Source organism: Pseudorasbora parva, chromosome 22, assembly GCF_024679245.1.
Source record: "Pseudorasbora parva isolate DD20220531a chromosome 22, ASM2467924v1, whole genome shotgun sequence".
In the NCBI taxonomy this organism is placed as follows: Eukaryota; Metazoa; Chordata; class Actinopteri; order Cypriniformes; family Gobionidae; genus Pseudorasbora; species Pseudorasbora parva.
The window spans coordinates 29992113-30014486 of NC_090193.1; the positions used below are offsets into that span (position 1 = coordinate 29992113).

At 39.4% G+C, this 22374-nt stretch overlaps 1 protein-coding gene across 1 annotated transcript in view; it reads left to right on the top strand.

The window, feature by feature from the left end:
* cacna1ab (calcium channel, voltage-dependent, P/Q type, alpha 1A subunit, b) overlaps positions 1 to 22374 on the top strand; it is a 162040-nt gene that overhangs the window by 21712 nt on the left and 117954 nt on the right. The window contains 1 exon segment of the mRNA XM_067432376.1: positions 12050 to 12315. Coding sequence (XP_067288477.1) covers positions 12050 to 12315 — 266 coding nt within the window.

A 22374-nucleotide genomic window follows, 5' to 3' on the forward strand; every position in this document is an offset into this window, starting at 1 on the left:
GTTAACTAGCCATATCTTGACCGATTAAGAATAAAAAGGCTGACAGATTGAATGACTCTGCGTTTATGTTCACGCCTCTGATATTTTTCTCTTACTCCTGTTCATTGGTTGCAACGGTCAGTTTTTAACAGCACATCAACATAAATCCAGTGCAATACTGTGCAAACAATAGTTGTGTTAACCCTTTACTGGGTACATTTGTTAACATTTGTTTACTAGATTAGTTAACGTTGACTAACAATGTTAATATCAACATTTACATTATTAAATTAATTAATTAATAATATATTATTCAAATTAAAAGTTGTATCTATTCATATTATTTACTGCACCCTAACTAACATAAACTAACAATGAACAGTTGCATTTTTATTGTTATTTAAATTTTAACAAAGATTAATAAATACTGTAACAAATGTATTGCTCATTGTATGTTAACGCATTAGCTAATGTTTACTAATAGAACCTTATTATAAAATGTTACCATATTATTATATTTAATTTGTGGCATAACTTTACTTTTTGAATGTGTGTGGCTTGTATTTGTTCTTTGTGGGCTTGCTGGAGAAAAATTATATGTGCGTGCACAACTTAAAGATTGCATTAAAGGAAAATTCACCCTTTCAATTTTCTAAATGCATGTTATAGATCTTATTGTGAACAATTCATCTGTGCAGGTTTCATAAAAAAAATAAAAAAAATAATAACCTCGTAATGAAACTGAATGTCACATCTGGGCCTCTCAGGTGACGTATGCGAATTGTTTCATTCGTTTAAACCTTGCCCCATTAAGCATGCATTAATCTGTCTCTATATTTTGAGTGCAACAGCCACATCTCAAAATACAGTCAACAACTGTTGCATAGAACCAGTGACAGCGATAATTCATTTGAGGCCATCAATACACTATATTGACAAAAGGTTTGGGATACCTGCCTTTACATGCACATGAATTGTAATGACATCCCGTTCTTAATGCGTAGGGTAGGGTTTAATATGGAGTTGGTCCACCCTTTGCAGCAATAACAGCTTAAACTCCTTAAGGTTTAGGAGTGTTTTTATGGGAACTTTTGACAATTCTTCTAGAAGTGTATTTGTGAGGTCAGGCACTAATGTTGGATGAGAAGGTCTGATTCTCAGTCTCCTCTCCAATTCATCCCAAAGGTGTTCTATCGGGTTGAGTTCAGGACTCTGTGCAGGCCTGTCAAGTTTCTCCACACCAAACTCACTCATCCATGTCTTTATGGTTCTTGCTTTGTGCACTGGTGCGCAGTCACGTTGGAACAGGAAGGGGCCATCCCCAATCTGTTCCCACAAAGTTGGGAGCATGAAATTGTCCAAAATGTCTTGGTATAAAAGGTATTAAGAGTTTCTTTTACTGCAACTAAGGAAGCCCAACCCTTGAAAAACAACCCCACACCATAATCCCTGATTTTACACTTGGCACAATGCAGTCAGGCAAGTTCAAATCCAGACTCATCCATTGGGTTGCCAGACAGAGGAGCGTGATTCGTCCCTCCAGAGACCACATCTCCTCTGCTATAGAGTCCAGTGCTGGCGTGCTTTACAGCACTGCATCTGATGCTTTGCATTGCACTTGGTGATGTAAGGCTTGGATGCCACATGGAAACTCATTCTATGAAGCTCTCTACGAACTGTTCATGAGCTAATCTGAGGGCCAAACAAAGTTTAGAGGTCTGCTGGCTTCTGCACACTTTGCGCCTCAGCATGCGCTGACCCCGTTCTGTGATTCTACCGGGCCTACCACTTTGTGGCTGAGTTGCTGTTGTTTCACAATTGCTTCCACTTTGTTATAATATCACCAATGTCTGTGGTATATTTAGTGAAGAAATTTCACAAATGGACTTATTGTACAGGTAGCAACCTATCACGGTATAGCACTTGAATTCACTGAGCTCCTAAGAGCACCCATTCTTTCGCAAATGTTTGTAGAAGCATCTGCATGTCTAGGTGCTTGATTTTATACACCTGTGGCCATGGAAGTGATTGGAACACCTGAATTTATTGATTTGGAGGGGTGTCCCAATACTTATAAGATCTATCTCCATTTCTCGTTGCATGTGTTTTTTGTTGATTTTTGTGTTTATTAATCTTTCACCATGGACTCTCCCTCATTCCAGTTAATATGCTTCCTCGAATAACAGATGAAATTTCTCAATCTCACCTACCATACACCTTTACCAGACTGTCTGTGCTCGTTCCTGACCTTCTGCCACGAAAGCGGTGCTTTTTGTGGATTATGTGCAGGTATACTGGCCATCATCGCTGATCACTGGACCAGCTGATGACTAAGCCAGTCTCACTCCCAACCCAGTGCCCAGCCAGAGACATCCCACTGCGAGGAGCATCAGCACGAGCCCCCTGCAGACAAAAAGCTCATCTCCACCACAATGTTTTAGTCCACGCCAAGAGGATCGATCAAACAGGACATTACCCTGGAGCCTGAGTTAGCTGACCAGCTAGCTCTTACCTCCCCCAGGCTTTGCCTCCGACTCCAAGGTCTTCGATGTCTCTATGCTACATTGGCTATTTGGCTGCACGGTGGGCTCAACCGCTTGTATATTCCAATCATCCCATTGGTTCTGACTGAACACCGTCCTCCATGGCTCCTCCCCCCAGCTCCGCCGCCATGGATCGCAGTTCTGGCTGTGGCCTGGGTCATCCCTAGTCTGTCCCTGTTCAAGGCTATTTATTGGATCACACCACCTGCATTTTTTTAAAGACTTATTACCTTAATTTTTTGTGTTTGTGTGTTATAGCAACATCCATTACACTTGGATGTACTATACAGAATAAAAGATCTGTCACTATTTGAGAATACAATTTAAATTCAATATCCTGCCTACACATTCTTATTTCCAGTGTAGAAAAATATAAGAGAAATGCACAGTTACTGAAGTACTTCAGTCTGTGATATGTGGCTTTGCATTTAGAGAGAAAAATTTGGATCATATGCTGTCAGGACAAAGAGCTTGTCATTACTTCAGTGAGAGAATAAGCCCATTGGTCACTGCTCATTCTGTCCCAGAAACTCAACAATTTCAAATATCCTGTATGTGGTCGGAGGGTCAGAAGGGCCATTATCTCAGCAGGGAGATTAGTCACTGTGGCTGAAGCGGCCACTTTGACTCCCTCTGATTCTTTACTATGCAAATTAAGCTTAAATGCACGTGTATTTATATTGTAAATGTTTCTGTGTACATACAGTGTGTGCAAACACTTAGCGTGTGTGTATGCGTGTGCATGTGTGTAAGTGCTGATCCTTCTCAGTAGACTGCTTACTACAACAGTCTTGGGCCATTAGCTGAGGCCAGCAGTGCAGTCTCACCCCTCCATTCGCTCTCTCCACCTCTTGTTCCCTCCCTCCATCCCCCCTCATCAATCAGTTCATCAATTAATACACACTCAGTCCTTCTGCAAACACACAGAACAGCCAAAAAAGACCAATCTCCTAATTACTGTGGCTCTTCTCCCATCCTCTCCCATTCCTCTCTCTGTCACTTATCCCCCCCCCCCTCATAAACTCTCCCTCTTCTTCTGCTATCCCTCTCTCTCTCTGAGGACTATATTCATTTAACCTCATTGGCCTAAGAATTGGATGAAAAAGATGCAGATAAAGACCAAATATTTTTTATAACATTAGATTTGCATTTCATTTTGGAATATCATCATCTGAAAGGCAGCAGATACAACAGGGTTAAGGTTTCAGTTAATCTTAAGTTGTATGATTAGGTTCTGCAGTTTAATTCATTAGAGTTGCTGCTTCTTTTTTCAGATACAAGAGAATCAACACACAGCATGAAACTAGTTTAAGAAGAATCTATGCAATCCATATTTAATAATAATATTATAATTATTCAAATGTATTGTTAAATTAAAAGTCCATCTGATAATTTACAATAAGGGATTGTTCTATTCTGTCATCCTTTATTCACTCTTTTTATTCACTCTCATGTTATTCCAAACTAAATCAAACTAAATAAAAAAATACATACTGTATATGTACACTGATCAGGCATAATGTTATGACTAATCTATTCAATCCAATATTGTGCAATATACATCTAATATTGTGTTAGTCTCCCTTTTGCTGCCAAAACTGCCCTGAACTGTCAAGGCATGGACTCCACTAGACCCCTGAAGGTGTGCTGTGGTATCTAGCTGAAAAATGTTAGCAGCTGAAGGGTGCTTTTACACTTGGTTCGATTGCCTGGACAGAACCCGAGTTCGATTGCTCCCCCTCCCCCTGCGTGACTGTGTTCATATTATATTATTTAGGTCTGAACCGGGGTTCGTTTGTGTCATCAAAGCAGCAGCTGTTTACCTGGTTGCTAGTAACGACAGCAAGTGTGAATGCAGTGAAATGCATAGTGTTGTTCCCGTCACTTTTATATTTTTATTGTTGAACCGTTGGTTTTGTTACCAAAGCTTCAGTACGCAATGGCACTTGCATCTATCCGCCACGAATGCACTAAAAAAATGCAGAAGACGAGCAGAAATAAGATCTACAGACTACAACTCTTTGCTTGCAGTATGTTAGTGACGCTTGTCAGGTAAATGAGTGAAACACACAAAACACACACTTTTACCAAATCATATGTCATTAATAGCAGTTCACTTCCACTATTTAGTAAGACTACATTCACATCAGCAACAAACCGTCCCGTGAACTGAACCCCAGAACACCTTTTTAAGCGGACTCGGGTACGGTTCGCGGGTGCGCAGCCGAGTTCGGAAGACCGCGTTTACATCATCCAAACCAACCGAACTCTGACATCAAATGAGCTCGGGGTGCACACCAAAACTGATCCTTTCGCCTCTTGTTTGTTAAACACATCCTACAGATGCTCGATTGGATTGAGATCCGGAGAATATGAAGGCCAAGTCAACACCTCAAACCTGAACCATTTTAGCTTTGTGGCAGGGCACATTATCCTGCTGAAAGAGGCCACAGCCACCAGGGAATAGCGTTTCCATCAAACGGAGTACATGGTCTGCAACAATGCTTAGGTAGGTGGTCCATGTCAAAGTAACATCGACATGGATGCCAGGACCCTAGGTTTCTCAGCAAAACATTGCCCAAAGGATCACACTGCCTCCACCAGCTTACCTTATTTCCATAGGGCATCCTGGTGCCATGTGTTCCCCTGGTAAGTGACGCACATGCACCCAGCAATCAGCGTGATGTAAAAGAAAATGTGATTAATCAGACCTGGCCATCTTCTTCCATTGCTCCATGGTCGAGTTCTGATGCTCATGTGCGTGCACTTGTCACTTTCAGTGGTGAACAGGGGTCAGCATGGGCACCCTGACTGGTCTGCGGCTATGCAGCCCCATACGCAACAAACTGCAATGCACTGTGTATTCTGACACCTTTCTATCAGAACCAGCATTAACTTCTTGAGCAATTTTAGCTACAGAAGCTTGTTAATTTGATCAGACCACATGCATCAATGACCCTTGGCTACCAATGACATTGTTGCCGGTCCACCACTGGAACACTTTTGATAGCTACTAACCACTGCAGACTGGAAACACCCCACAAGAGCTGCAGATTTGGAGATGCTCTGACCCAGTTGTCTAGCCATCCCAATTTGGCCCTTGTCAAACTCGCTCAAATCCTTACGCTTCCCTAACACATCAACTTAGTGGACAAAATGTTCACTTGGTGCCTAATATATCCCACCCACTAACAGGTGCTGTGAGAAAGAGATAATTCGTGTTATTCACTTCAAATGGTCATAATAGTATGCCTAATCAGTGTATATTTAAGAATAAAATGCTTTTTTAAAGTTTATTCTTTTCTGTTCCATATAAAAAAGAAAGGCATCCAGGTTTGGAACAACATGAGGGTCCATTCTCATTTCTGGTTGAACAATCCCTCTTCAAATATATGTATCCGTGTTTATCTATGTAAAACAAAAGTTGTTTTCTAGGTCAGAGTGATCATTTCTGATCCTTTGGCAGTATACATAGAGCAGAACCTTCCTTTATACTGAAGCACCTTGGTACTTAATGCATTGCCTAATTAAATATTAAACAATTGAACACAGGCCAGCATGCATCAGTGCTTAGATATAATTCTGGGTAATGCGTTATCAGGTCTGTGATGGTGTATGTGTGTGTACATTTTGCAGTTTGATTGAATGGACAGAAAAGTGAGTTGGAAAGTGTAGACTAATGTAAGAGAAAAATGATAAAAGAGAAGGTCTAGAGCTGTATTAGGAAAACACATCCACACACTTACACTTGGAGATGCTGCAGAGAGTTAAACAGATCAAAGATTAATAATGAGAGCTGGGCTAATATGCATGGCTGCTATGAATTATTTAGGTTTATGAATCATTGAGTATAGAATCGTTTTCTGGACAGAACTCAAGACTGGCTCAGCCTCAGCTCAAGTGCATATTACTGGACAAAGGTGTATGCAATTGTAGACACGAAAATACATACTACATTTATTAATTTAATAATTAATAATTATTAAAGGGTTAGTTCACCCAAAAATTAAAATTTATGTCATTAATGACTCCCCCTAATGTCATTCCACACCCATAAGACCTCAGTTCATCTTCTGAACACAGATTAAGATATTTTATATTTTAGTCCCAGAGCATATGCAGTCTATGCACACTTCGCCAATGTCACGTGATTTCAGCAGTATGGCAGTTTGACACGTGTTCCAAACTGCTGAAATCACGTGACATTGGCGATCCGAATCATTGATCGATTCACTGATTCATAACCGTTTGAATCTTTATTTGAGGTTTGAAAACAAACGCGGAAGAGAAGACTGATGCTGAATAAAATCATAGTTCTTGTTATTTTTGGACCAAAATGTATTTTCGATGCTTCAAGAGATTCCAATTAATAACTGATGTCACATATGGACTACTTTGATGATGTTTTTATTAGCTTTCTGGACATGGACAGTAAAGTGTGCATAGACTGCTTATGCTCTGGGACTAAAATATAACATATCTTAAACTGTGTTCTGTCTTACGGGTGTGGAACGACATTAGGGTGAGTCATTAATGACATCAATTTCACTTTTGGGTGCACTAACCCTTTAATAAAATATACATTAATATAGCTATTTATTTATTTTAAAGACAAACAGCACAAACTTATCACAAATAAAAAAAAAATATATAGATGTAACGTTAAAATAAATGAAGATAAATAGTATTTGAACACTGTTTGTTGGATGTTTCATGACTTGATAGCACTAAAAATGGAGCCCGGTTTGTAAAACGTGTATATTTATGAAAAATTTGTTTGCAAATACTATTAATACTAAATGTTATATTTTATTTTCTAATACAATGCAATTAATGCAGCTTTAACGTTGTGTCTAAATACATTTTTGGGCTACTGTATTATTGCATTGTCCCTTAAACCCAGAGTGAAGTTTGAGTAAAACCATTTCTCCGACTCTTCCTCCAAGACTTTATAAGAGCAACTTGTTCCTGGGATTATAATGACAGCATCTATTGCCACAAGTGTAGAGTTGTCACATCTGATTCCTTTGATTGACACCTCCAAGCTGGGGCATTTGTTCTTGCTGTAGGTGAGCGAGCTGCTTTCTAATGTGTTGCAGTCACAGAGCAGTAGAGTAAGTGAGTTCTTGAGCATATTCTAACCTCTTGAGACAGCCTGTAAAGGGGCTAAACACACCTCCTGCTGCCATACACCGAAGATAAGCTGAGGATGAATCTATTGCTCTCGCTAGCCCGGTTTAAATATAGTAGCCCCCCCTCCCTCCGTCTCCACATACGCGCTCTTTATTGCTCAGAGACTCATGGGTTCTTGGCAGGTGGTGATTTTCTGTGCATTCTCATGCGCTCTACATGCTGTTTGACTTATCTCAGTCATTTTAAAATGCCATAGGTGTGAAAATTCACCTGAAAAGTGATATATAATTCCAACTCTTGATTCATTTATCCATAACTTTTTTTGGTAGGAACAAGGGCATAGGGCGAACGCAAAGTGCCCCGTCCCAACCTTATTGTTGTCGGCTTTCCTATTAGAGCCAATGCTCACCGCTTGTGTGTGGATGGTGGAAGGGTTATCATGCTTCACGCTATGCTCAGTCAAAACACCATATGGTAACCCTGTATATTCCTGAAGGGCCAGAGCTTAGAGAGCAGGTGGTTATAGAGTTATATGTCTTTCCATTCTAAACAAACACGCACATATTTGCATTTCCCATGTGTTCTGATACATTCTCTCTGCTTCTTGCTGTACTTGAGGCTAGATGGGCGCAGTGAGAGAGGCAGTGGAAGGATGGAACGAATAAGGAGAGGAGCGGACCGGGGAGAGAGAGCAAGAGCAAAAAGCAAGCCAGAGGGAGAGAGAGAGAATGCGGGGGAGCACTGGGTGCTTCCTGCAGGGTTTCCGTGTGAACGCGGTCTGAATGACAATGGTGCACATCAGGGCCCCAGCACGACTCAGTCTCGCGGCTCAGCCAGAAACACGGGAACACATAGCATGCTGTTGCATATACACACACGCATGGTGCACAGAATGCACACAAGATATATAAACATTGATTCAGTTGTCTGCCTTATTTATTGCATTTGAACTGGCTATGATGCAAATGTCAAAAATCATACTATATAAGACTAAGAGTTCGAGGAATTCATTCTAAAATGTTTTGCTGTAGGCTAGCAGTGAATAGTCACCTATGTGCAGTGTGTGCTGCAATGGTGATTTCTCTCTCGCTCTCCCCTCTGTGCTGTGTGTTATAAAACCTTTTGTCAAATTGTCTCCCCAAGCGAATGCATTATGCTTTAATTAACCATGTCTCTCAGCGCGGAAGCTCATTGTCTTTGTTGCATTACACCAGGCGCTCCGGCAGATACTCTACAGACTGCGCATCCACGCCCCTTACCGACACTCGCGATCGCCCACTACCAGGACAACCACTCCACCTCCTCAGCGGGAATCCTCCCCTTTTATTGCATTATTATGGGCAGCTTGACTCGAAAAGCTCCCAGAACAAGTGCGCTGACTAATCATGATGTACCTGCGCTGCTTTATTTCTGATAGTGGTTTCAGGACCATGGATAGCGCATTTTCAGTGCAGGGGGATAGTGTCGTTTCAGCACCGTGGACAGCATCTATCTAGAGCTGCTGCAAAAATTGCGATTTCTTTCAAACTGAATATTTCCAAATTCAGTTCACAGCCCGTTAGTATGCCACCAGCTGTCTTCAGATGGAAATCGTACACGTTTTCTCAGCAAGTTTAGCTGGAGTGTAAACCCAGGGAATTAGCAACCAAAGGCATTTCAGAGGCTGGTGCCAGGTGGACAGATGGGCATGATATGAGCAGAGTGTTTTTAGGACACACACTCTCTCCTGAGTGTCTTTTCAGGCTGACAAACTGTCTGTTCAGAGAGAGAGAGCATCACATTGCACTGTAATGTAGAAACGTGTTATTGGTTAACTGTACCGTAAGTTATCTTACATGCTAAAAAATACATAACTATTCTAAAAGACAGTAGATTTACGTTAACATAAAAAAATGTAATTTACCTCATAAAATTAGGGGAAATATTTAAATTATATTTAAATCCGTATAGGACACTATAGTATTGCAGTAAAATAAAATGTTAAAATTATATATTTAAAATAACTAAAAAGTAATCCGCCTAATAGTTTATGGGTATTGCAGTAAAATAAAATGTTAAAATTATATATTTAAAATAACTAAAAAGTAATCCGCCTAATAGTTTATGGGTATTGCAGTAAAATAAAATGTTAAAATTATATATTTAAAATAACTAAAAAGTAATCCGCCTAATAGTTTATGGGCAAAGGGACATACTTTACAGTTTTTGATTTAAACTGGGGTCGTTAATATTTTTTATGACTTTGAAAGATGTATCTTATGCTCACCAGGCCTACATTTATTTAATTTAAAAAAATATGTAAAACAGTAATATTGTGAAATATTATTACAATTTAAAATTCTATTTGAATTTATTTTATAAAAGTATGTATTCCTTAGATGGCAAAGCTGAATTATCAGCAGCCTTCAGTCACATGATCCTCCAGAAATCATTCTAATATGCTAATTTGCTGCTCAAGAAACATTTCTTATTATTATCAAAGTTGAAAACCGTTGTGCTGCTTAATATGTTTGTAGAAACCATGATTCATTCATTCATTTAACAGTGAATGTTCAAACATAACTTATTTTAAATGTTATTTGTAACGATGCAAAAAAAAAGCCTTGTGAAAATAGCATACATTGGAGTGTTTTATGATGCATTCATATTATTTAGTTAATTTTGTATTATTTTTGTGTAGTGTGTTTCCTGATGTCTTTTTTTTTGCTGCTGTAACAAATTGTGGATTTTCTTTCACTTTTATTATGTGTATAATTACATATTCTAATTGAATTTGTATGTTCATATTTATACTTTAATGATATACAAAAAATATACAATTACTAAAAAAAAAACAATCCGTAATTTTCAAGCAACCACAGTTTTTTTTAATTAAGATTTTCAGTCTATCATATTGATTAATTGTAGTAACATTTAATGTGTAATAAGGACCCCACAAATCCATACTTGGTCAACAAGTACACACTCCCTCTTCCGGCAAGGTGTATGACTCAGACACAATACGTATTGAGAGATATGAATCCATCTATCGCCTTTGGATTATGTCTCGTCTCACACTGTTTGCGAGAAGAAGCAAAATGGCACGCAGTGCTCGGTTGAGTCTTGTCTTGGCCATAAGGAGGAGTGAGCTGGAGGATAAGCGAATCGCTACGGGGACGCGCGTCATGTGCTGCAAGGCTTGAGCACGAGCGTTAAATTGATCAGTTGCTCTAAACCCGCCAGCTGATCTGAGGAGGACTGCGCTCGAGACCCCGCGTCTCCGTTTCGTTTTATCCGCCAAAAAATAAAACTTTTAAATCCGAAATAATCGGACGTCGTCCTCTGAGGCGACAGAAAACAACCTGAGGCGGAGCATTTTTGGGGGGCTTCAGGCGATGGGTGCCTCTTGGTTCCTCTCGGTTACCACAGAAGATGCGTGCTCGAGCTTCAATCCACGCGCTCCGGCGACTCTCCAAAACTGATTATGCTCCTTACAACGACCACCGTCGGATTTCCCGCGTCTTGGATTTGTCTACGAGTGCTGGAGTATAGATGATAATTATTTTTATTGAGGAATTGAGGGAGAAACCGCAAGAGACCATCATTATATCTTGACATGGTGTTTTTTGTTTTCCCAGCGCGCGCTCACGCCCACCCTATAGGACCGATATGGCTCTAAAAAAGCAGATAAACTTAAATGACTAAAATCAACAAATGTCACCAAGGTGTGGATTTTTTTGGGAAGCACGTTGTCTACAATTTGCGAGTGTAATTCGATAGTTTGGCGGAGGGGAGTCTGAATATTGCAATAGTATACCAAACATTGCGGATTCCACAGAAATAAATTAATAATTAAACGGTTTTTACCATTTTTCTATTATAATTTTGTCTTGTGGATGGGGGTGGGAAACTATAATGCAACTCCTTAGAAAGACGTATTAGACCTGATATAGTTGATGCCAATTTAAATGTAATTTATTAACGCAATTATGCTAAAAGGATCTGAATGTACACCTTTCAAATGGCAAGACGACCCACACCGAGCTGTTGAGACAGGAAATACTTCTTAAAATGTGGCTCCCACCCTCCTGAGGAAGATAATTCGTCGACATTTTATCTCTTTATGTTTGACTATTTGTTTAACCGACTGCACCATTGAAAAGACATACTCCATCTATCCATCCATCAATCGCGTTATCTGAGTCCCTTTTTGGCGCTGACACGCTCTCTCACACATTTCCCCAACCACAGATCTTGCTTGGTGCTTTATGATGGACATTTCTTAACCATGAAGATCAGATCTAAATGTCTGTGTGCTCTGTGCTGAGGCGGATGGGGTGTAATGTGGTGTTGTCACCCTGAGACTTCACCCCCTTTTCGGCTGCTTCGTAACGATTGGCGTTTGGTGTCTACAGAATGGCTCGGTTCGGAGACGAAGTGCCGGCCAGGTACGGCGGCGGGGGCTCCGTTCAGGGGGGACCCGGACGCGGCGGCAGCAGGCAGGGCGGCCCGCCAGGGGCCCAGAGGATGTACAAGCAATCGATGGCCCAGAGAGCCCGGACCATGGCCCTCTACAACCCGATCCCGGTCCGACAGAACTGCCTGACGGTCAACCGCTCCCTGTTTCTCTTCAGTGAAGACAACATAATCCGAAAATACGCCAAAAAGATCACCGAATGGCCATATCCTTTAATAAATCCAGTCACGAGGGCCCCTGGGAACAGGTACAGATTTGTAATATGTTATATGGTAGCGATGGTTCCTTCACTGGCCCCTGCTTGATGCGCTCTGTAAGTTAATTATTAATTTAAATTATTATAATTAAGCACACAGGGTATAAAGATTAATATCCAAACGCTACTTTTTATGCATGTAGTTATGTATTATAGATTGTAGATCATTTTGAGATGCTGATCAACAATGCTTTCTCAAAAAACAACAACAACACAGTAGTACCCTTTTGGTTTGGATTTTTGGCACAAAATCCATGCTAGATACCTATGCTATTTAATTTATTTTGAGACAGTTGTGGGCTTAACTTCTTCATAGATGCTGGCACTGTTCAGCAAAGCTAATTTAGACACTTTGAACGTGTTCCCCCCCCCCAACTTAAAGTAGTCTATAAATGTTATTTAATATTATTTCTGTAAAATTAAGGAGATTTTACCCCACCCTTTTCCATTTTCTACAAAGCATTTGGAGTATTTTTAAACCATGAGTTTAAAGTATCATAGTACTACCCTAGTACCGTACCCAATAAAGAGGGAGGTGGTGCCAGGGTGGGCAAGGCTCACATTGTCCCCCCTGTGGAGCCAGGCCTGATGTGCATGTGTTTTCATATCCATGTGTAAGCATGTGTTACGTGTGCAGGTCTGTGTTCAGAGGCCTGAGGCTGCGTGGGTGTGCGTGGTTTCCCGCTGGTTGGGATTGGCGGAGTGTGCAAGTGACTGTTTGAGTGCCTGTGTGAGTGTGGAGGGGGGCTGCTGATGTCAGCATATGAGCTTTAATGGAGCCTTGCAGTGTGGAGCGAAAAAACAAGGAGAGAGATGAAGTTGCCTTTCAATACTGTATGTGCACAGTTTGAGTAAACCACACCGAGTGGTGGTTATTAGTAAGAAAATAAGTTTTGATTTTGAAGACACAAAAAGTGCTAGTTCACATACACTGTAATACATTTTGTTATGATTTACTTCCATTAAGTAAGTAGCCTATATTACCTTTTTTATTCTGTGGAACACAAAAGATTGGACCCCACTGACGTTCATATTCATAAGGACAAAAAACCTAGGGACTTCAAAATATCCTTTTGTGTTTCACGGAAGAAAGAAACTCATAAAGGTGTGGAACGACATGAGGTTGATTTAAATAATATTTTTCATTTTTTTGTGAACTATCCTTTAAATATTTTAATGTATCATGTATTCTTTATTGCTGCTTGTCATTTACCAAATTATACAATATTACATTAAAAGGTACTTGCAGAACACTTTTTACAAGAAAAGTCTCCTTGGAATATACCGAATGCTAGCTAAAGGATGCAATAATTAAAGAGTATGAACCCTGAATCATTAAAATTCCCTTTCACAACGAACCTGCAACTTTTTTGGAGGCACATCGACTAGGCCAACACTATTCCTGGTGCACACTTATGCAGAAAGATATGGATCAAGGCAATGGAATAGGAACTTTAAGAGACTTCTATCATGATTGGCAGACTGCCAAGTATTAAGGTTTATGATAATTTCTCTAATTACTGTTAGGGAAAGACCGGCTAATAATACTAATGTGTACTCCATCTCTTGGTGAGTTGTAACTTGCTGTTGAGTTTAAAAAGCTCAGCAGCGCAGCTATTATGATCACAGTGCTGCTTTAGTCAGCAGCAAAACTTTTCTATCACTCAGTTTCCTTATCTCAGTATATGTTGGCTGGCTGTTTATAACTTCTTTTTCCATCGTGTTAATGGTTTGGTAAAACAGTGCGGTGGTAGAGGTGTTAGACTGTTTTAAAAATACTCTGTCGGAATGATGAGTTTATAAGGTCTTTGCTTGTACAAGTGCCAGAAAAAAATTCCCTCATACTCTCATGCTCCTACGCCTCCCCTTTCCTTTTGCCATCTCTCCGTCTCTCTCTCTGATTCTCTCAGACCATCTGCTCCTTCTCTCTGTTGTCTGTATGGTGGTGGTGCTTCCTGGGGTTCTGTTGGACTCACTGGGCATGAGCATGTGAGAGGAAATGATAAAAGAATGGAAAAAGAGTGATCTGGGGAGGTACACTCATTTCTGTCCTTTTGGACGTGTGTGTTTCCACGTGTATGTGTGCGTGCATGCAAGTGAAACAGATTTGTGGCTATTTGACCAAAGATAGCATCATAGAGACTAAGCCCATGGTCTTATTTTAAGAGCAGATTAGACGTTTTTTTTTTTTTTAAATGACTGTTAAGATCAGTTTGATTAGCCATAACCCATTCCAGAATTAAAAGATAAATATAAGACTGGAAAGAAAATTAAGCCATTATATTATGTTTGGATTATTAAAGTGTTTTTTTTTTTTGCTGATTGACATTTGAATGACTGTTAAGCACGTCCTATCATATTATCCTTTTCCTAAATGCAAAGAAACAAAAATATTGATTTAATTTATTGAATTACTTAAAGTACATACACTTAATATATGTATACAGTATTGTAGTAGTTGTACTGCCTTTAAAATAAGATGATTAATGAAAAGTATAATTTTATAATATTTTTAATGGAAAAAATGAATAAACTGCAGAAGTAAGAGTCACTATTAAGAATACTGACTGAGAATGGGAAAGTTTGTCCTGAGCCACTCAGTAACATGCACTTAGATACTTTATAGTTAAGTTTTTACTCATTAACCCTAAAGCAAAACTGTACCATGTTAAGAATAATTTTGGAGGAAAGGTGGTTAAAAATTATGTAAAAATACAACAACAACAACAAAATCTTACCGATATTTACAAAATATATTTGAGTGTCTTTATGCAAATTTTTCTTTTTTAAGGTTTCTTTATTTATGCAAAATATATTTTCTTATTTTTATATTTATATTTTTGAGTGACCAGAGTCATTTTAGTGTTCTTTATATCATTTTATAGTTATTCATATTTTGAATTTTTATATTTTCATGTAAATTTTTGTTTCATTTATAAAAAAAAAATTGTGCTGTTGTCATTTTTATATATATTTTTCAATATAATGTTTTATGTTTTATTTATTTTGTTTCAGTTTTTTTAATTAGTTAAAGGGTTAGTTCACCCAAAAATGAAAATTATTTAATTAATTACTCACCCACATGTCGTTGGACCTTTGTTCATCTTCGGAACACAAATGAAGATATTTTTGTTGAAAGCTGATGGTTGAGAAAGGCTTCAGAAAGGCCTCCATTGGTATTCAGTACATTACCACTCACAAGACCCATAAAAGGCACTAAAGACGTCGCTACAAAGTCCATCTCACTACAGTGGCTGTACAATAATTTTACAAAGCAACGAGAATAGTTTATGTGCGCAAAAAAAATCTAAATAATGACTTTGTCCGCCAAGATATTGTCTTCCGTGTTGGTTTCTGACGTGAACTCACCTGGAACTCACGTGATAGCGGTGCTCCTTCTCTTCCCGGTCATGTATTGAACGGTGGAGTTGCATCATATTCTCGCGCATGCGTCGAGTTCACGTCAATAACTTAGTGGATAAAGTACGCACAATAACTATTTTCGTCGCTTTGTAAAATTATTGTACAGCCACTGTAGTCAGATGGACTTTGTAATGTCGTCTTTAGTGCCTTTTATGGGTCTTGTGAGTGGTAATGTACTGAATCCCAATGGAGGCCTTTCTGAAGCCTGTCTCAGCCATCAGCTTTCAACAAAAATATCTTCATTTGAGTTCCGAAGATGAACGAAGGTGTTACGGGTGTCCAACGGCATGAGGGTGAGTAATTAATAATTTTACATTCAAATTTTTCTTTATTGTGTAATGTTGCCGTTTGAGCATGAAGAACTCAGCAAAAACTCGAAAGGGAGTTATTCTCTCTCAATAAGCACTATTTCTGAACTCCCTGAAATACCTTGATTGTAGTTTTAAAGGGATAGTTAACCCAAACATTTTCATTCTGTCATCGTTACTCTCCTTCAAGTTGTCCCAAACATGTATGCATTTCTTTCTTCTGTTGAACATCAAAGATATTTTGAAGTCAATAAATAAAAAATTTGATGGCCCCCATTGACTTCCATATTTATTTATTTTCCATATATGAAAGTCAATGGAGCCCATCAACTGTCTGGTTACCCATATTCTTCAAAATATCCTCTTTTGTGTTCAGCTGAAGGAAGAAATTCATATAGTTTTGGAACAACATGAGAGTGAGTAAATGATGACAGAATTATATTTTTTGGGTGAACTATCCCTTTAAGTTCTATTCCTTGAACATAAACGTCACAACATCTCTCATTTAAATAATTCCCGCCCAAGTTATACACAAAAAGAGCGAGGCCTGGTTGAATTGCTTCCAATCACAACACACTGGTCCATATGACCAATCAGAGCACATTGAGCTTTTCAGAAGGTGGAGCTTCATTGAGACTGGAACTAAACTGGGGGTGTTTCCCGAAGCCAACTATAGGCAAGATCTGCTGTTACCACGTGGCAACCTTCCGCTCTCTTGAATCCAACATGGAAGTGACTTAAACTGCAATTCATAGACTGGCCACTAGAGACATTCTCCAAAAGGGATTCTCCAACTTTACAATAGAAAAAAATATGTTTACAGCCTGGTACAAAACATGGTTTTGTATAGCTAATTTTGTCCTTCAGGACAACTGTGTGGGGGTGATTTAATTTTTTTTTATTTTTATAACTCATATTTAAATTATATTAAGCCTTCAAGTTCTGCATAATTAAGGGCATGGCCACTTGAGTGACAGTTGGATAGCCGCTGCTGTCACTAATAGCCATTTGTCTGCTGTCTGTTAGTCTACCCACTAATAAAACTACTAACGCCGCATTCACACGGGGCATAGGCGTTAATGCTTCCCATTTACTTTGAATGGGTGACATCATCCGTTGCCGAACTGAATTGTGGGTTCCGTCGCGTCGCTTCACTCGCATTGCAAGCGGCAGAAGTTGAAGATTTCTCAACTTTTCAAGCGCCAGTGCAGGCGTCATCCAATCAGATCGCCGTATGCAAATATCCTTGAGCAGGCGCTAGCCAATTGCGTTCATTACTGCTCCGTGAACCATCCAGACGCAGCTCCCGGACCAGTATGTGATATTCGTCCCGCTGTCAGGCTTTGAACAGCTTCAAGCAACTGTGCAGTGCACTGACAACAGCTACAGGGGCAATCACATTCGCACATACAACCAAATCGGCATCCATTTCATCTCACAGACTAGCAGTCAAAAAAGGCGTTTTTTTGTATTGTGTTGTGGTCCAAGCGGCAAGTAAGTTTTAATGTGATTGGCTGTTGTCACGATAGGATTGCGTCAGCACCAAGCTTCAGCAACGCCCTCCGTCAAGCATTAACGCCTACGCCCCGTGTGAACACACCGTAAGCCTCTTTGCCCTTTTTTCGGTTATCCGGAAGTGATGCGCTGCCAAGATGGCGATGGCTGGCTACACTCACTTTTGGGGTTCAAAAATGCTCTTCAAAAACCTACGGGTGATGTCACGGACACTACGTTCATTGTTTTATACATTTATATTTATATCTATGGTCATTACCAACACAATTCAGCTGAATTTGCAACCATAGTTGGCTAACGATGCTTTTGGGAAACGTACCTTAGAGCATTACTGACAGACTGGAAATAAAGGTAAATTATGTGAATAATAATGTGTTTTTTGAACATTCAAGCATGAAAACTTATTTTAGTGTACCCCAAAAATCAAGACTCGTAAAAGGCATAATAGGTCCCCCTTTAATTAACAAAAATAACTCGGATTGTGACCTGGGCATGTTTTTGTGACACTAGCCTTTAAAATCGTGCTTTCATTACCGTATGTTAGTAACACAATGGCATGGTGACATATATATTAAGTCCTTGCAAGGATGGATGCAGTGACGTGTTATAAGAAGAACATGGGTTTGTAAATGTCTCGGCTGGTTTCACACTTTGGCCTCCTGTCCAAGCTGAATGGAGATTGTGCATCAGCGGTAACGTACAGTGTATAGATCATTGCTGGGTGAGTGGAGACTTGGTAGGGCGGCACAGCCTGTGGCATCAAACAAGCACACGCACATGAACTAAGGCAGCTAAAACAGTGACACCTGTTCTGTAGGATCAATCTCCTCGGGAGACCAAAGGAAAAGGGAAGCAGGCCAGGACTCAGCACCAGCCTATGGCATCACACACACACACACACCATGTGGGACATTCACGCTCCAGTGTGCAATCATAGAAGAAATGGATACATGCACACACTTGCACACCCACACACACATACCAGATACCAGACACTAAATCCATTGCTTTTCTCTGGCTAGAGAACACAATCTGGCTTTTTTGCTGCAGTGCAGACTTGAAGAGATATAAAATAGTTTAGCATCTAATGGTCTGTGTGTGCATGTGTGCATCTGAATGTTACTCAAAGAGTAAAGAAAACGTTCCCATGCACTTCACAATGGCACACATACACACTTTCTCTCTTTTCTCTTCTTAGTTCTATCAAACACTCCCACACATATTCATATTGAAATGCTCTTTTTTGCTTCTCAGTTGGAAATTTCCTTCCTTATTGCCATAACCTTTAGGTACCCTCTGCTGGTAAAAGGTCTTTTTTATGAATACCAAATTATGTTTTTTTTTTTTTTTTTTACTATTATTATTAATTTTGTTGTCCTGCTGATGCATTTGCCCTTCTATTAGGAGGAAGTAAGTTCAAGAAAGCTTTGGGGTCATAACCTTTTTGCAGCTCACATAATGTTTTGCTGAACCATGTTGAGTCGTTTGGCTGGACCCAGGTTTTAATTGATTGGATCTCAGTAGATTTGAGACTGTGAACTATCGAGACTATTGAGACTTGCATAATTAATTTAAATACTCTTCTCCCATACATTTTGTACATTTGTAAGGGAAACTCCTACAAATGCATATGCAAAACAGTCAGCTGCAAAAATAACTGTGACCACGCCTTTTCAGCACACATTTTTCACTGCATGTCTTTAGTAAATCCTCACAGTGGGTTTTTAACGCTAAAAGAAGGGTTTGCACTGTCACATAGACTTCAATTGCATTCTACTCAATAATGGACAAAAAAGGTCAAAATTCTTGTCTGTGGTAATTGACAGAATGTCAGCTGATAGAGCTTATGTTGCTTTGAACATAGAACATTCATTCCTTGTGTGTGTGTGTGTGTGTGTGTGTGTGTGTGTGTGTGTGTGTGTGTGTGTGTGTGTGTGTGTGTGTGTGTGTGTGTGTGTGTTTTAGTGGGCACAGATCACACTCATCATTCAGAGAGAGACAGAGAGATTCAAGAGTTCTTTTCATTGTCTGGCATGATATGTTGGACGTGAGCCATTGGCTGTTGTCCAGAATAGCTTTATGGCCTTAGTGTCACCGCTGTCACTGTAAGGAAAGTCTCACCTTATGAGCTCCCATGTTCCCTCTTTAGTTTACTGTGTCTTATGGTTAAAGACACAGTTCAGCTTTTATCGATGGCTTTAGAGATAGTTCACAAAAAACTGATGAAAAAATGCTGTCATAATTTTCTCGCCCTCATATTGTTACAAACATGTATGTCTTTATTTCTTTTGTCAAACACAAAAATATAGTCACTATGAACTCAAAATTCTAGTTTTGAATGTAATATTGCAGTATTTATAATTTAAAAAAAAGATTTATCAACCTAAATAGTTTGGGGCAGATATTATACGAATTGGGACACAACAAGTGTAACATATGATAAGTCTTCAAAGCCTGATGCCAAATAGTAAATAGCGATGGCGAATAGAGAGTAGGCCTGTCACGATAACAAATTTTCGTGAAATTATTACGATAAACGATAATATTGTCATTCTTAGACCATTTTCATCTAAAATAATGATAATGGCATAATAATGCAGGTAGGCTACACCTTTTCAAAGATCAATAAACTTTTATTTCTAAAGACTATTTAACACTGATAACAAAAAAAAAAAACATTTTAAATATCCATAATAAACAAACAAAACAACCAAAAACAATAAAAGCAATCTCAGTCTGTTTACAAAAAAATGCACGTGAATAAATACCATATCCAATAAATAAAATGGATGAAAACTGCAACTGATGATTGTGTTTTAGGTGCATATTAGAGGCGGCACGGTTCACAAAACCCACAGTTCGGCTTGTATTGCGGTTTAAGGGTCACGGTTTTTGGTTCTGGATGGTTCTTGTTGTTGTTTTTTCTTTTAATCGTTAACACTCAAAAAAAATTACTTCAGCATATAATATAGCCTAATTATTATCCACAATTTAGGATACAGTATTTAAAAAAAAATATATCACGTAGCCTAATCATGCACAAACTGAACTTGACCATCTCTGAGGAAAGCTAGATGAGATTTTGATACAGTAAGAGAAAAGACATTGATGGCACAAAAAAAGGAGATTGTGTATTGCTATCTCTAGAGAAATAATGTGCTTTTTAGCACATACAGATTTAACTGAAGAATTACCTTGCATTTATAAAACTGTCAATTTCAGTGCAGCTCTTTGTTTATACTCGACGAGTACCATAGGAACCATAGGTCCGAGGGTGCGCGCGGCAAAAATGACGTCAATGCGAGACCCTATTTCTCTTGGTGGATTGCACGTCAAATTTTTTAACTTTGCCTGCGGCTCCGCAACCGAAGAAGCTCGAGTTCAGGCGAATCTGGCCGAGCATGACGTCTCATCACCCAGCTGCGCGTCGAGCATAACCTACCCAAACGCACGAGGCGCCGTCAGCAAGAGACAAGGAAAAATTATCGAACTCATTTTTTGTATTGTGCGATTAATTGATTTATTGACTATCGCGACAGGCTTAATAGAGAGTTCATGTATTTTGGGTAGACAGGGATTTTAAAGGTGCTGTATGTAAGAATGATAGCTAGTGGTTGAAATGGGTACTGCAGTCCAAATTCAAAATATGCCCGCCCCCGCCCCTGCCCCCTCCTCCTCAGACACGATGCTCCCTAGTTTGAGGACACGCAACTGGAACAAATGCAATTGACAATGGAAAGTGAGGAGACTTACACACTATAAGTTGATACGTTGATTAGATGGATGCCAAGGCTTTTTAGTTCAGATAGACTCTCGGATCTCTGACCAAGTTGTTTTGGTGGCAATAAGCCGTGTTTTCCTCCAACTGGCAACCTGGAGTGGTAAAATACTATTGGGTAAATTGGCAACGTTCTGTATCGTACATGCCGACATGGAATGCACATTTTAAAGTAAAGTAACTAATTGTTAGTCAAAAACTTACATACAGCACCTTTAAAATTTGTGAGCCCAATTGCTTAATGAGATAAGCAAAGTGAAAGAGACAGATATACAGCAGAAAGGAAATACAGGGAGCAAATTATGCTGGTTTTGTGTTCTATCTACATGATATTTATTGGCCTTTCAACCAGGCACAATGTTAGTAGCAAGTCTGTACAGGCTTATGTGTGTTGTGTGTTGTGTGCCCATGCCCCTTTTCCATGTAACTGAAAAGTGCCTTTGCCTTAGGTTTCCCACAATCTCTTTGGACCGTTTCTGGCTCGGGTTTTATATCGGTAGAGTTTCTCTGCCCACTGGGCATGAGCAGTCCTGTTAAATATCACAGTGTGTGCTGTGAAGCATTTCCTGATTCTTTGTCATGTACACTTTTAGCTCCTCTCCTCTCCCTAATGTTCCTCTCATTATAAAACCATGCGAATGTAAGAACATCTCAGTACGTGGCAGAAAACAAACCCTCCGCCACCTCGGATGACTGAATGAGACTGGAGGTGCTGTGATATTGTCCCCGTTCTTGGTCAGGAGCCATGTTTTTATTAGTGCCGAATCGATCAAATAGATATCCAGCTTAATTGTTATTTTGTGATTAAAACACTGCATTAATGAGAGGATACTAATAGGAGTGCTTATGTAAGGGAGGGTAATGATAATAATTATTCTGATGATGGTGTGATTTGGCATTATAGGGGCTGCTTTAGGAGAAACTGAGAGAGCAAGGAAAAAGGGAGCGGCAGGGGTGAGGAGGGAAAGAAAAATGAGTAGCTG